This window comes from Carlito syrichta, unplaced genomic scaffold (assembly GCF_000164805.1).
Source record: "Carlito syrichta isolate Samal-C Ts95f unplaced genomic scaffold, Tarsius_syrichta-2.0.1 Scaffold315355, whole genome shotgun sequence".
NCBI lineage: Eukaryota > Metazoa > Chordata > Mammalia > Primates > Tarsiidae > Carlito > Carlito syrichta.
Genome location: NW_007259451.1, coordinates 498420 through 512056, shown reverse-complemented (window position 1 = coordinate 512056; position 13637 = coordinate 498420). Strand labels below are relative to the sequence as shown.

Below are 13637 nucleotides of genomic sequence, written 5' to 3'. Positions count from 1 at the left end.
ATGGGCTCAGGCAATCCACTCACCTCAGCCTCCCAAAGGTGCGGGATTACAGGCTGAGCCACCTAGCCAGGCCTGTCCTGATCTTGAATCTGAAGGAGATTTGCCTAGGAGGGATGGGATAGGCTGCTGTTAGTCCTGCAATAGAATGTCTGAATGCTTGCTAACTGCTACACTGAGGCAAAAAGACCAAGAATAAGCTAAGTTTCTTCTAGGTGTCTATAGGTACCTTTCATTCCCCACTCCTGCTCTTGGAAATATTCTTATGATCCTGGGAAATGGGGCGAAGATCATTCTGTATCTACTTCCTGCTGAGATGGGGGCGTAGCGATGTCTCTACGTATTTATTTCCAAGGGCATGAACAGGAAATGGCAGGACCTTAGGCAAATGCTATTTGGATCTAATAAAACATCAAGCGAGAGCATAGGCAAAAATTATTAAGCAAACGATGAAAAAAGTTACTATCCCCCCCAAAAAAACGATGTTGGAAAAGTGAAAGTTCTGTAAATTGTATGTATTCATTAACATAAGTTGAAATATTCCATTGCAAATTATCTATAGTTGTACTTTAACAAGGAAATATAGCCACTTTGACAAAGTCTGAAGAAAGAAAAATTGAAAACATTAGAGAAATGTAGTTAGGTTGTAGCTTAAATGGAGAATTCAAAACAGGTAAACACTGGCAAGAGAAAACAGTGTCCTTTGTTTTTGTAATAGGTCTGATGTACTTTTACAACAATTGATATGCTAGAAGGTGAAGCCCAGGTTATTCTGCCACTCACCCTATGTTGGAGAGTAATCCTTGTGCCTGGAAGGAGATTTTAAAGTTCGTTAGCAATTTGGCGGTGCTGTTCGTGAAATTAATTTACCTGGCCTTCAGGCAATTCAGAAGGGGGTGGGGTCGGTGTGGTTCCTGGAGCTTGCTTCTTATCTCACCCTAGAGAGGCTGAATCAAGAACTTGAAGAGTTTAAGTACCAAAGTTTTAAAAAACATGTTATAACACAAAATCACAGTAATTATTGTAAAAGTTACTTGTTTAGCCAAAATGATAGTCCAAAGATTTTGAAAAGAAAAAACCTCGCTCTTTTGTAACAAAGACAGTGGGGGAGGGCTAATTGAATTTTGTCTCTTTCTTCCCCCCTCTGTTGTTTAAAGAAGAAAATTATTTTGGAGATTGTTAATTAAGAAGCTCATGTTCTGGCCTTCGAGTAGCAGGTTGGCCTAGCATTAGTGTACTTGATATTAATGGTAAATTTATAGAACCTTTTTTGTAGCCTCGAGTGTTTACAGAATTTCACTTTTTTTCACTAACTTTCACCAACCATGTTCGACATACTTATACCATTTTTCGACATGCTTGATTCTTTCCTATACAAAATTATTTCTCTTTTCTTTATCCTTTTTTACCAAAAACATACCTCATACCAACAACCTTTTTTACATTTTTCCTAACCTCAGGGCTCTAACCAAAGCAATAAATTTATATGCAGTGGAAGGGCTTAGATAGGATTCAATGTAGAACTATCAGGGGAATCCAAAGCTAAACAAAAGGCACCCAAAAAGCACAGTGGTGATGGCTCAGGATAAAGAATAATATGAGTTCCAATTTTGGTCATAATGTTCCTTTCCAATAATGGAGCTGGACACGTTGGCATAACAAGGAAGGAGTGTTAAAATATTTTATCTCCCAAAACACATGGAAGTAATGGCGTAGTGAGGGGGCCTGGATATAATGCCCTGCACCCCCACAACCGAAAGGGGTAAAGGAAGGTGTGGACCAGGAAATTCAAGTAGAGCTGAGCATGTAGCCCCCGTACCAATAACGAATGATATAACTCTGCCAGCTACTGATATTTCCACCCTAGGTTTGGTTGGTTTAATAGTTTGTTCCAAAGACATTGGGGCTACCAAGCCAGGGGCGAATCAATCCAACTGGAGCAAGCCCAAGAGATCCCCTTCCAAGATCATGCGAGATGCCTGGTGTCCCTTATTTGCAGCAAGCCTCTGGGCCATGTGCTCTCCTCCGTCTGGGCGAATGAGGCAATCATGAGCCCAATGTCCATGCTGTTTGCATTTGGGACAGGGTTTTGCCATTGGCGGGGCTTGACAGTCTTTGGCCATATGCCCATTTTGACAGCATCGGAAACAAACCTGGGAAGGGGCTGTGTACCCCTTCTGCAATTGACCGTCTGGAGTGGAAGATTATCAGGTGGCTCTTTTTGCTAAAGCTGCAGATAAAAGCTGAAACGCTTCCCATTTATGTTTGCAGTCCTGCATTCTTTCCTCCTCCCGGTTGTTAAAGACTTTAAAGACCGTGTCCAATAGTTATAGTTGAGGAGTTTGTGGGCCCTTTTCTAATTTTTTGGAGTTTATGCCTAATGTTTGGTGTTGACTGGGAGATAAAATACATAGCCAAAAGAGTTTGTCCCTCCACAGAGTTTAAATCAATATTAGTAAACTGCTGCAGTATCTCAGAGAGGCGACTTAGAAACATTGCTGGATTTTCATCTGGTCTTTGAAAAACCTCTTTTACTTTGTCCTAGTTAGCCTGTTTATTAGCACCTTTTTTGTAGTTAGCTAACAGGATTCATTTATATGATTCCTTTACTTTCGTCTGGGAAGAAGGTTGCTATAGTCCCAGTTTAGATATAACTTGAGAGAAATTTATCATAAGAAAACAACAAAGAAGAATTTTTTAACATCCTTTTGTCCCAGCCACCCCCTTGAGAAGAGACCTATTAAGCCATGTGGAAACTTGAATGGGTTTTCCAAGTACACGTGGGGGTGGTGACTTGTTGCAGCTGGTAGGGCTGCCACCAGGGGGTTATCAAGCAGTGAGGGGAAGGGGGTGAGAAGGCTGGAAGTTGGGGTCAGGCACCATGGCCTTTGGCACTGCCCACTCCAAAGACAAAAGATAAAGGCTGGAGGCCAGAATTAGGCGTCCCGCTGGAGATGCCAGCCCCTCCTCCAAAGACAAAAGAGAAAGACTGGAGGCTGGGGTCAGGTGCCATGGCCTTTGGCACTGGCCCCTTCTCCGAAGGTAAAAGAGAAAGACTGAAGGCCAGGGTTAGGTGCCACGGCCGTAGACGCCAGCCCTTCCTTCGCAGATAAAGGTGGAGGGCAGAGAGTGGAATAGCAAAAACAGACTATAAGAGAGACTAGATAAGTTAAACCAGCTGAGTTAGACTTTGAGTTGATAGTTGGAAAGCAGGAATTGGAGTTGTAATACTGGTGAGCCTATGGGCAATAGGGTCTGGGGAGCCAACACAGAAATACGGCAAGATGAACAGACAACTGGGTGGCGAGCTAACTCATAAAAGGCCTGAATATATGGGATTTTAAGGTATTTGTCGTTTTTCTTTAAGTACAAGTCAAGCTGCAAAAGGGTGTCAGGAGCTAGGGAGCTACTTTTTGGCCAGGTTTTGTTATTCCTCAGAATTTCCCCGTACTTGTACACCAGATGAAAATGTCAGCTGGGGCAAGGTGGGCTAGAGCCGGTGCTGGAGCTGCAAAGCAGTATTGTAGTAAAAGGGCAGTCGGGATGGGCTCTTGGTATCATGGATGTTTCTGGACCTTACAGAAGACCCATAAAGTCATCCAAACAGATGGTCAAGAGTGCGCAAAAGGAAACAGGGGTACTGTTGGAATGGGCTCTTGGTATTATGGATGTTTTCTGGGCCTTATTCCATCCATCCAGTTCCCCTGTCGGGCATCCCCAACAGATTCAAAGGAATCAGCGCAGAGGATGTGAGTCAGCAGGGAGAGCGTGTCCTCCGTCTCTGTGCCCACTGGAGCTTGCCGGATGCATGCTTCACCATGTCTTGGAAGGCCTGGTACCAGGACTTTGAGCAACTAGGTCCCCGACCCTTGCTTGCTAGGAGTCTTCCAAGACGGAACCAAAAACCCGAGAGACTCAGAAAGTCATCCGAACAAAGGGTGGTCCAAGAGCACGCAAATATGTGTGTGTGGATGAAAATAAAGGGGGGGATGACTCATCAAAGGCGCAGAAAGGCGTACCGTAGCTGTTGGAGTTTCAAGGTCCTTCGTGGAGTTACTTCGCCAAGCCAGAGAGGAAAAGAGTAAAGAAATCAAGCACTCTGTCTCCCAACCTTACGGGCGCTGGTGGTTCAAACTTTCCTTCGGGGACCTTCTTGCCTCCCTAGGGAGTAGCCCTAGGCAGAGACCGTCAGTTGTCCTCTGAGATCCAGCTCGGACCACGGGGAAACTCAGAAATCTTGGCTAGAAGGAAGCAAAGAGTTAACCTTAGTCCCTCACCCAGTCGGGCCACAGCGGTCTGATGTCTTTCCCTGTAGCCTTTCAGCACGCTGAAGTGTAGCCTCAGCCAGAACCTTCAATTGCCACCAGGTTCCAACACAGTCCACAGAGGGTCACCAGTTAGGAAATATGAAAGACACAGAGAGAGAGAGAGACATCTTGGATGTCTCGGTGGAACCTCCAAAAATGTTAGGGTATGGACCGGGTGAGGGTCCAGAGACGCAGGGAGGCGCGCAGCACTGCCGGGGCTGGCAAGCCAGAGGTGTGCACCGGCAACCCAGAGATCCGAGTAAATTGCAAAGAATTGCGACACACAAAAAGGTTAAGGAAAAAAAGTTTATTTAGAAATAAATCAGAGAGAGAAAGAGAAGGAAAAGAGAAGATTCACCTCCCCAAGGTGGGGAAGGGGGACCAAAGCCAGGAAGCATGGCGACAGCCATGGCTCAAAGAGCACATGGTCACGCCAGACTCTAGCAAGGCAATGTCCCTAAATTTTTTTGTATACACATTTAAAGATAATTTCTTACAGTGTGTTAGTATTAAGCCAGCCATGAAGAAAATATGAATTATTTTTTGTGTTGTTAAAAACAAAATATTAGCCAGGCATGGTGGTTCACACCTATAATCCCAGCACTTTGGGATGCCAAGACTCGATACCAGCCTAGGCAGCACAGCAAGACCTCATCTCTACAAAAAAATGAAAAAATTAGCCAGGTATGTTGGCACATGCCTTTATTCCCAGCTACTGATGAGGCTAAGGCAGAAAGATGACCTGAACACAGAAGGTCAAGGCTGTGGTGAGCTGTGATCGTACCACTGCACTCCAGCCTAGGTGACAGAGTGAGACTTTGACTCTTTCTCTCTCTCTATGTGTGTGTAACAGGCTAAATACCTCTATAGCAAAAATTTCTACATACAGAGAAATTATCACAAAGAGGAGTTCCAGGAGAGGTACCAAGCTATGTCAGAGCTGTGTAAAATAGAGTAAAATTCTATATGGCAGAAAAATTTTTATAGGCCTTGGGGAGTTTTGTTTTATTTTGCTTGTTTTTTCCTGATGAAATTCATTTTGTATTTGTAAGCATTAGCAAAGTTCATGTCTGGGGAGAAATTAGATATGAATAATGCCTCCTAAGGAATATGGATGAGGATTTTAAAAATAAACGTCTTAGATTTTTATAATGTTTTAGATTCCATTGGTCCCTTAAATAAGACATAGGCAGCTATTTTATACCTTGGGTAGTATTTTTTAATTGACAAGTACAAACTGTATATTTGTAGTATATAACATGTTGTTTTAATATATGTACATATTGCAGAATGGTTAAATCGAATTTGAAATATGCATTACTTCACATACTGATCGTTTTTTGGTGGTAAGTAGCTTGTGTAGTTTTGTTAGTCAGTGAATGCCATGATCCAGTTTTTCTTGACCTTGGCGTTAGAATCCCTAGAGAGCTTTTAAAAATTCACATACCCCCTGTGGCACACAAGACCAATTAAACCAAAATCTCTGTGGTGGGACTCAAACATCAGAATTTTTTAAAGCTCCCACAGTGAAGCCAGTGTGCATCTAATCGCCACAGAAAAGGCAGATGAGATTGAGCCCAGGAAAATGTGATTATCCCGAAATGACAATTAAAGCCTTGCCCTCTAAACTGTATGCACTTCAATAGTAATGTCAACTACTGTGAAAAGTACTGTGAAATTGTCAGAACATAGTGATTTGGACTTCCCTTTATCTGTGATCCAATAATAAAAGGTTATCTAATCACCCAAACTCCAAAACTTGGTACTAAGAAAATCAGTTATGCATACCACCATATAGACATTTGTTTGAAGGGAGAAGCCTACTGCTAAAAAAATAGTTTGTAAGCCACCAGTTTCCCAGAAGATGCACTGACGTACTGGCTTAAAAGTTTGGGAATTTGTGTTTTAGTGTTAACTCTGCTGTGTAACTTTGAACTCATGCACTTAACCAAATTAATTTTTTTACTAAATTGGATTGGCTATTGTGTTCTAGGCAAGGGTGAACAGAACATAGACCATGCCCTTGAAAAGCTGGCAGACTGGCTGGGTACGGTGGCTCAAGCCTGTAATCCCAGCACTTTGGGAGGCCGAAGTGAGAGGATTGCCTGAGCTCAGGGGTTCAAGAGCAGCCTGGGCAACTTGGTGAGACCTTGTCTCTACAGTATATTTGAGAATTAGCCAGGTATGGTAGCATACACCTGTAGTTCTAGCTACTTTGAAGGCTAAGGTGGAAGAATCCCCTGAGCCCAGCAGGTCAAGGCTGTGGTGGCCATGAACATGCCACTACACTCCAGCCTGGGCAACAGAGTGAGACTTCTGTTAAAAAAAAAAAGAAAGAAAGAAAGAAAGAAAAGGTGGCAGAAGGCAGACACATGTGTAGAACGTGTAACTGTAGCTATAGTGAAATAGGGAATTGAAGGACTATAGAGGTACTCCATTTGGTTTCAGTTTGAGACAAGCATTTATACTTGCCTATTCAGCAACCATTCACATACACTTACTTTCCTAGCCATCCTTGCAAGTAGGGAATGGACATATGTCTCCCAGTGCTGGTGAGACCAAAGGAGAAATCTGCAGGGCAAGTTTCTGTAAAATTGGGGCTGGTCCAAGTGCAGTGGTATTTACAACAAAGTGATAACAGCTAGTTACAGATTTCTTTGTGCTTTCTTCACTCCCACTGTTTCACTTGACTAGCCTTAAAAAAAAAAGTTGGCAATTGATAAAGTACCCTTCCTTCCTGTCATGAACTTACTGTACCCTTCCTTCCTGTCGTGAACTTTCTGTGTGGGGACTTGATTCTTGGTGCTACAAAGGTTGTCATGAGACTGTGAAGCCCTGAGAGCAAACGCCTTCATGCTGAGAATGGCCAAAAAGAACAAACAAAAAAGCCTGCAGCCAGGCTCGGTGGCTCAGCCTGTAACCCCACGCCTTTGGGAGGCTGAGGTGAGTGGATTGCCTGAGCCCGTGGGTTCGAGACCCGCCTGGGCAGTGAGACCTCATCTCTACAATAAATCAAAAAACCAGCCGGGCGTGGTAGCGCATGCCTGTAATTCCAGCTACTTGGAAGGTTGAGGCGGAAGGATCGCCGGAGCCCAGCAGGTGAGGCTGCGGTGGCCAGGAGCGGCCACTGCACTCCAGTCTGGGCAACCGAGTGAGACTCCAACTCAAAAAAAAGCCTGGATCCTTGATGTCAACACTGAATTGCAGAGTCTATCCCTGAACCACCTTCCTGTGGACTTCTTAAGTGAGATAATAACAATTTTTATTGTTTAAACCTTTGTTGCTTTAAGAGCAGTCTGTGAATCATCATCACATGGGAGTTTAGTTAGAAATGCAGAATCTCTCAGATCCCACTTCAGACCTACTATGTCAAACATCTGCAATTTAATAAGATCCCCAGGTGATTAAGATGCACATTAAAGTTTGAGGAACACCGGTTTAAACCTAATTGTAATGGAATATTCTGTTATATGCAGCTAAAAACATCCTTACCTATGGACATACATTTGTGGATTGACCAATTGCCACTTTTTAAATAAGAAAATACCTGACTAGAAAGACCTTTGATTTAGATGTGCAAGTTGCATGAGAATTGTATTCATCATGACAACCAAAACAAACAAAATAAAGCTGCATAATCATAGTTTCTCTAACCCTATCAGTGTGAGGATGCAGACTTAAATGACTCCAGAAAGTGACAAGCTCTTCATAAAAGATGATCCACTTTTGCTCTTATCCCTGACTGAAATGTAGGAAGGAGGAAACTACAAGTAATCAGCCTAACTTTTAACAAATCTTTAATGACTGTTTATGAGCTGGCATGATAGAATTCAGAGAAGTCCTACACCAGTGCTATCTACTAGAAATATTCTGCGATAATGGAAATATTCAATAACTGTGCTAACCAGTATGGCAGCTACTAGCCAGGTAATACTTGAAATGTGGCTAGCATGAAGAAAGGAGCTGAATATTTTAATTAATTTAAATTTAAATAGTCACATATGACTGGCAGTTACCATATTGGACAGTACAGCACTAGAGACAGAGTAAGACTGTAAAAACTCCCAACCCTTTTCTATGAGTCTTCATTTAGTGCTAGGATAGTACTCCAAGAACACTGGCAATGAAGCAGAGCCAAGAGAAAATCTTCAAGGCATGGGCTTTTAGCTGGGGGATGTGGAAGGAGGGCAGCAGAGCTGGGAGAAATTCTTTCCAGGCCATCCCTGCTTTTACAGAAGGGAAAACAGACAGGCCAGGCTGAAAGATCCTCAAGATACAGAAAGCAGGGGCTGAGGCTGGAAACCAAAGAGAGCTCCTCAATTACTCAGAAAGTTGACAGCCAGGACTATACATCAGGAAGAAATCTCTCACAGTTCAGAAAAGTGGGCAGCTCAGCACATCTCCAGTCTCTCACCGGGGTTCTAATCCCAGACCTTGCCGAGAAGGGAAACTCCTGATCCAGTTCTCAAAATGTTTGAAGCCAGTGAAGGATCCAGTCAAACTAAAGTTGTAACAAGGCTCAAATCCAGATTAACTGTAAAGCATATTGATTCAACCCTGACCAAAGGATCGTGCTCCTTTGTGAAAATAAATATATTCTTCCATCTCTGCTCTACTTTTATACAAAATGCTCAGCACACAGTCAAAAATCTGAAGACATGCTGGGCGTGGTGGCTCATGCCTTATAATTCCAGCACTTTGGGAGGCTAAGGTGAGAGGACTGCCTGAATCCACAGGTTTGAGACCAGCCTGGGCAACTTGACAAGACCTCATCTCTACAATAAATCAAAAAATTAGCTGGGCATGGTGGCATGTGCCTGTAGTTCCTGAGGAGGATAAGATGGAAGGATCACCTGAGCCTAGCAGGTCGAGGCTGCATTGGCCATGAGCATGCCACCGCACTCCAGCCTGGGCAGCAGAGTGAGACTCCAACTCAAAAAAAAAAAAAAAAATCTGAAGACACATGAAAGTAAGAATGTGACCATAGTCAGGAGTATAAACAGTCAATAGAGGATCCAGAGGTGACCCAGATATTAGGTGTTATCAGTCAGAGATTTAACATAATTATGATAAAAATGCCAAAGAATATGGTGGAAAAGGTACACAGCATGTGTGAAGAAATGGGAAATTTCAGCAGAGACATGGAAATAATTTTTTAAAAGAACCAAATGGAAATATAATATCAGAAATAAAGATCCTTTAGGTGAGTTTAGCTTCACCAGTGTTGGTCAAATCTGTACTTGCCTTGAACAAGAAGTACACAGCACCTGCTGCATTAATTATATAAGCCCACAACATTTCCTTTGATAGAGTACTTCATAGATTCAGAAGTCCACGTAGTCTCACATATTTTCCTCATAGTGTCTTGACAGAAGAGAAAGCAATTGACACTTCTTTAAATCTATACACAGGCTTTGCCAAACAATTTGAGTTAGAATTTTCACTTGTCTTGGGAGAGAAACTTAGAGCAACATTGGTAACACAGTTCCCACCTTGTGTGAGTTCATCTTGTTTGTTCAGCTAGTGCTGCAGGTGCTGTCATTTTCTTTTCCCTTCATAGTTTCAATCTTGGATTGAACATATGATATAAACATGATTTTAACAGAGACTTTGGGTCTCTAGAGTAGTTTCTTAGCAGGCAGCCTTGTTAGTGTTCATCAAGATTCAGGGAAACCTTGATCAAAAGCTTCAGAATACTATTCAGGACATAGAAATTTCTTTAAAATTAGAACTTGACTTTCTGGAATCATAACTGCCTCTGCCCCAAATGACTATATAAGCTTGTTGCTTTAAGAATAAGAAATTAGCCGGGCTTGGTGGCTCAGTTTGTAATCCCGCGCCTTTGGGAGGCTGAGGTGAGTGGATTGCCTGAGCCTGCAGGTTCGAGACCCGCCTGGGCAGCGAGACCTCATCTCTACAATAAATCAAAAAATCAGCCAGGCGTGGTAGCGCATACCTGTAATTCCAGCTACTCGGAAGGCTGAGGCGGAAGGATCGCCGGAGCCCAGCAGGTCGAGGCTGCGGTGGCCGGGAGCGGCCACTGCACTCCAGTCTGGGTGACAGAGTGAGACTCCAACTCAAAAAAAAAAAAGGATAAGAAATTAGGCCAGGTTTGGTAGCTCAGCCTGTAATCCCAGCACTTTGGGAGGCCAAGGCGAGTGGATTGTCTGAGCCCATGGGTTTGAGACCAGCCTGCCAGCCTGGGCAACTTGGCGAGACCGCGTCTCTACAATAAATCAAAAATTAGCTGGGCGTGGTAGCACGTGCCTGTAGTTCCAGCAACTTGGATGCCTGAGGTGGAAGGATCACCGGAGCTCAGCAGGTCAACGCTGGGGTGACTGTGAGTGTGCCACTGCACTCCAGCCTGGGTGACAGAGTGAGACTCCACCTCAAAAAAAAAAAAGAATAAGAAATTAGATTCTGTTTTTTAAATCTCTTTAATGTTTTATAGGCTTTTTGTTCATTTATTGATTGATTCAAAAAGAGCCTATTTTTATTTCCACGGATGAAAAAATTCTCAGTTGATCTTTTTGTTCCACCTTCTACAGCCAACCTATTGCCTTGGAAACTTATACATTCATATACAAGGTGAAGCAAAATTACTATAGATGCTAATTTCAACTTTTATTTTGATTTCAATTATGTATACTTTTATGGGTTTTTTTTTTTTTTAATTTTAGTCAAAGTCTCACTCTGTTGCCCAGGCTGGAGTGCAATAGCTTGATCACAGCTCATCTCAGCCTTGACCTTCTGGGCTCAGGTGGTCTTCCACCTCAGTCTCCCCAGTAGCTGGGACTATAGGCATGTGCCACCATTCCTGGCTAATTTTTTTTTTCTTCATAGAGATGAGTTCTCATTATATTGCCTAGGCTGATCTTGAACTCCTGAACTCATGCTATCCTCCTGCTCTGGTCTCTCAAAGAGAATGCTGGAATTAACAGGCAGGAGTTACAATACCTGGCCTTATACATACTTTTACTTATATTTGTTAGAAGGGTAAAATAGTAGCAGTAGTAGTGGAATTAACAAAATGCTTTATTTTACAGGGAAAATTTTCATCCCCAAACAGAAACCTGTACAGACTTTTACAGAAGAAAAGGTATCGCTTGATCCAGAATTAGAAGAAGCTTTGACAAGTGCTTCTGATACAGAATTGTGTGACCTTGCAGGTATCACCAAAAACAAATTAATTTGTGAATGAGTATGGGGGCGTGGAGGGGAATACCAGCACGCACCCGTATGTACTATACAAACGCTTGCTTTACCTAGCAAAGTGCTATTGAATTAGTAAACCACATATTTGGCTTTCTTTTTTACTCAATAAATCTGACATAAAGGATTTTATGTTTTAAAATACTCTCAGTGGCAGAGTTTTTATATTAATAAAATGTATTTCATTATTTGACTTCTTTTTCCATGTCACCCTATTCCACAATCTTTCTAAAGGTTTTTTATCAACTGGTACTCAGCTAAAAGCTGTCCCACCTGAGCACTTAAGAGTCTTTTGGGTCACCTGCTGCCACATTTTATCAGAAGACTCAGAGATGAGTACTGGGAAACAGATGAACCAGTTACTGAGCTGTACATACCACTTTCTCAACTTTTCTGAAGTGTGTATGCAACACTCCAAACCTCTGTGTTATTTTCATCATTGCCAATTTCTTATCTAGACCAGTATCTTCCCCAAACTTACCCCACACAGCTCACTTTCCTAGATGGACGAATATGATGCATAGGGGAGATCTTAATACCAAATAGCCCCAAGAGCAAACATGTTTAAAAGTAGCACTGATGGTTCTTTGGGAAGGACCGTGGAAAGGGATGAGTCAAGTGTGGTGCTATAGCCAGAGCAGGTGGCTTATTCCTTGAGGGACTGAGGGCTGCTGGACCTGTACATGGTACATTCATCAGAGTGGAATGAGCCAGGGGCATACCGTAGTTTCTGCCTTATTTGTGAAAAAGGGCATCACAAACTAAAACCAAATTTGTTTTTCCTCCTAAATGTCATTTTTGAGGGATGTTACTTTATTCTTAAATTTGAGAGCCTAATACTTTTGGTTTTCTACTCTTAGTTAGGATGCAGATAAAAATGAATGATACGAGATTAACGAATGTGAAGATTTGAGTTGAAAATCTACTTTTTATCACATTATGTTCCTAGAAACCTTGTGATACAGATGAACAGCAAAAATAGATCATTTCAGTTTTCTCTCTTAGCCACTAGATGGAGCTAAGCACTGGGTTTTATGTTTAGGGTTAGGCTGGCTCCATTATACTAGCTCCAGCTAGTGTAATGAAATCAGAAGTGTGGGGAGAAATAACAAGGTCATTGATGACAATAGGTACGTTAATTATGTTTAAAACAAATGGAAGTAAAATCTAATTTTCTTTTTCTATATTTATAGCTATACTTGGGATGCACAACTTGATAACAAATACACAGTTCTGTAATACAGTGGGAAGTAGTAATGGTGTTGACCAAGAACACTTTTCAAGTAAGTACTTATAATGCTTTGGAAGGATTTTTTTTCAATCCTTTACTATATATGCTTTGTTTTCTCCAGGTATCAACTTAAGTATTTACATACTAAATGTTCTATATATATATTTGAAACCTGAAATTCCAGTTTAATAGCATTAACAGAAAAAGTCATTGAAAATAGAATATTAGATATTTGTGCTTGATATGCCAGCAAATGTAATATATGCTACTCTCACCTCACTAAATAATACTTACAATAAAGAATATAAAAGCTAGTCAAACCTGGTTTTTATTAACAACAAATCCATAACAGTGCCAGCAAATAAATCACATTATAAAATCAGATTCAAGAGAAAAACACAAAACAATTCAGCCCCTAAACTTTTCAGCCTGATGTGAAATATGAAATAGCCTAATGCAAAGCTTTTTTAAAAATTCATTTAACTATTATGTATAATTTCACTCTTAAATTACCAAGGCAATATATGGTTTTGTTGCACATTTAAACAGTATACAAGTGTATATGATAAGAAGTAAAAGTGTCTGTTCACAGCCATCCTGCCTTCTGCTCCCCCTTAGCCTCCCTGTTAACAGTCTGGTATATACCCTTCTAGATTTCAGTGGTATGCAAATGCCTTAATTTCTTAAGTTATCCTCATCATACTTTTCCCCTCTTCTTTAGAACATTTATTTCTTGAAAAAATTGGATTGTCATTTCTACATCGATTTGATTTCAACCTCATGGTGTCATCTGATATGTTTTTCTACTGCATGTTTTTGTATAAACGTTAGTTCTAGCATCTTGATCAGATTTAAGTTAGGTCTTTTTTTTTTTTTTTTTTTTTTGAGTT

The 13637-nt window shown here is 41.5% G+C and overlaps 1 protein-coding gene across 1 annotated transcript in view; it reads left to right on the top strand.

Moving 5' to 3' along the window:
- Positions 1 to 13637, top strand: part of TMOD3 (tropomodulin 3) — an 82159-nt gene that overhangs the window by 49878 nt on the left and 18644 nt on the right. Inside the window, exons 4-5 of the mRNA XM_008072586.1 lie at positions 11351 to 11473; positions 12710 to 12799. Coding sequence (XP_008070777.1) covers positions 11351 to 11473; positions 12710 to 12799 — 213 coding nt within the window. The remainder of the gene's footprint in view (positions 1 to 11350; positions 11474 to 12709; positions 12800 to 13637) is intronic.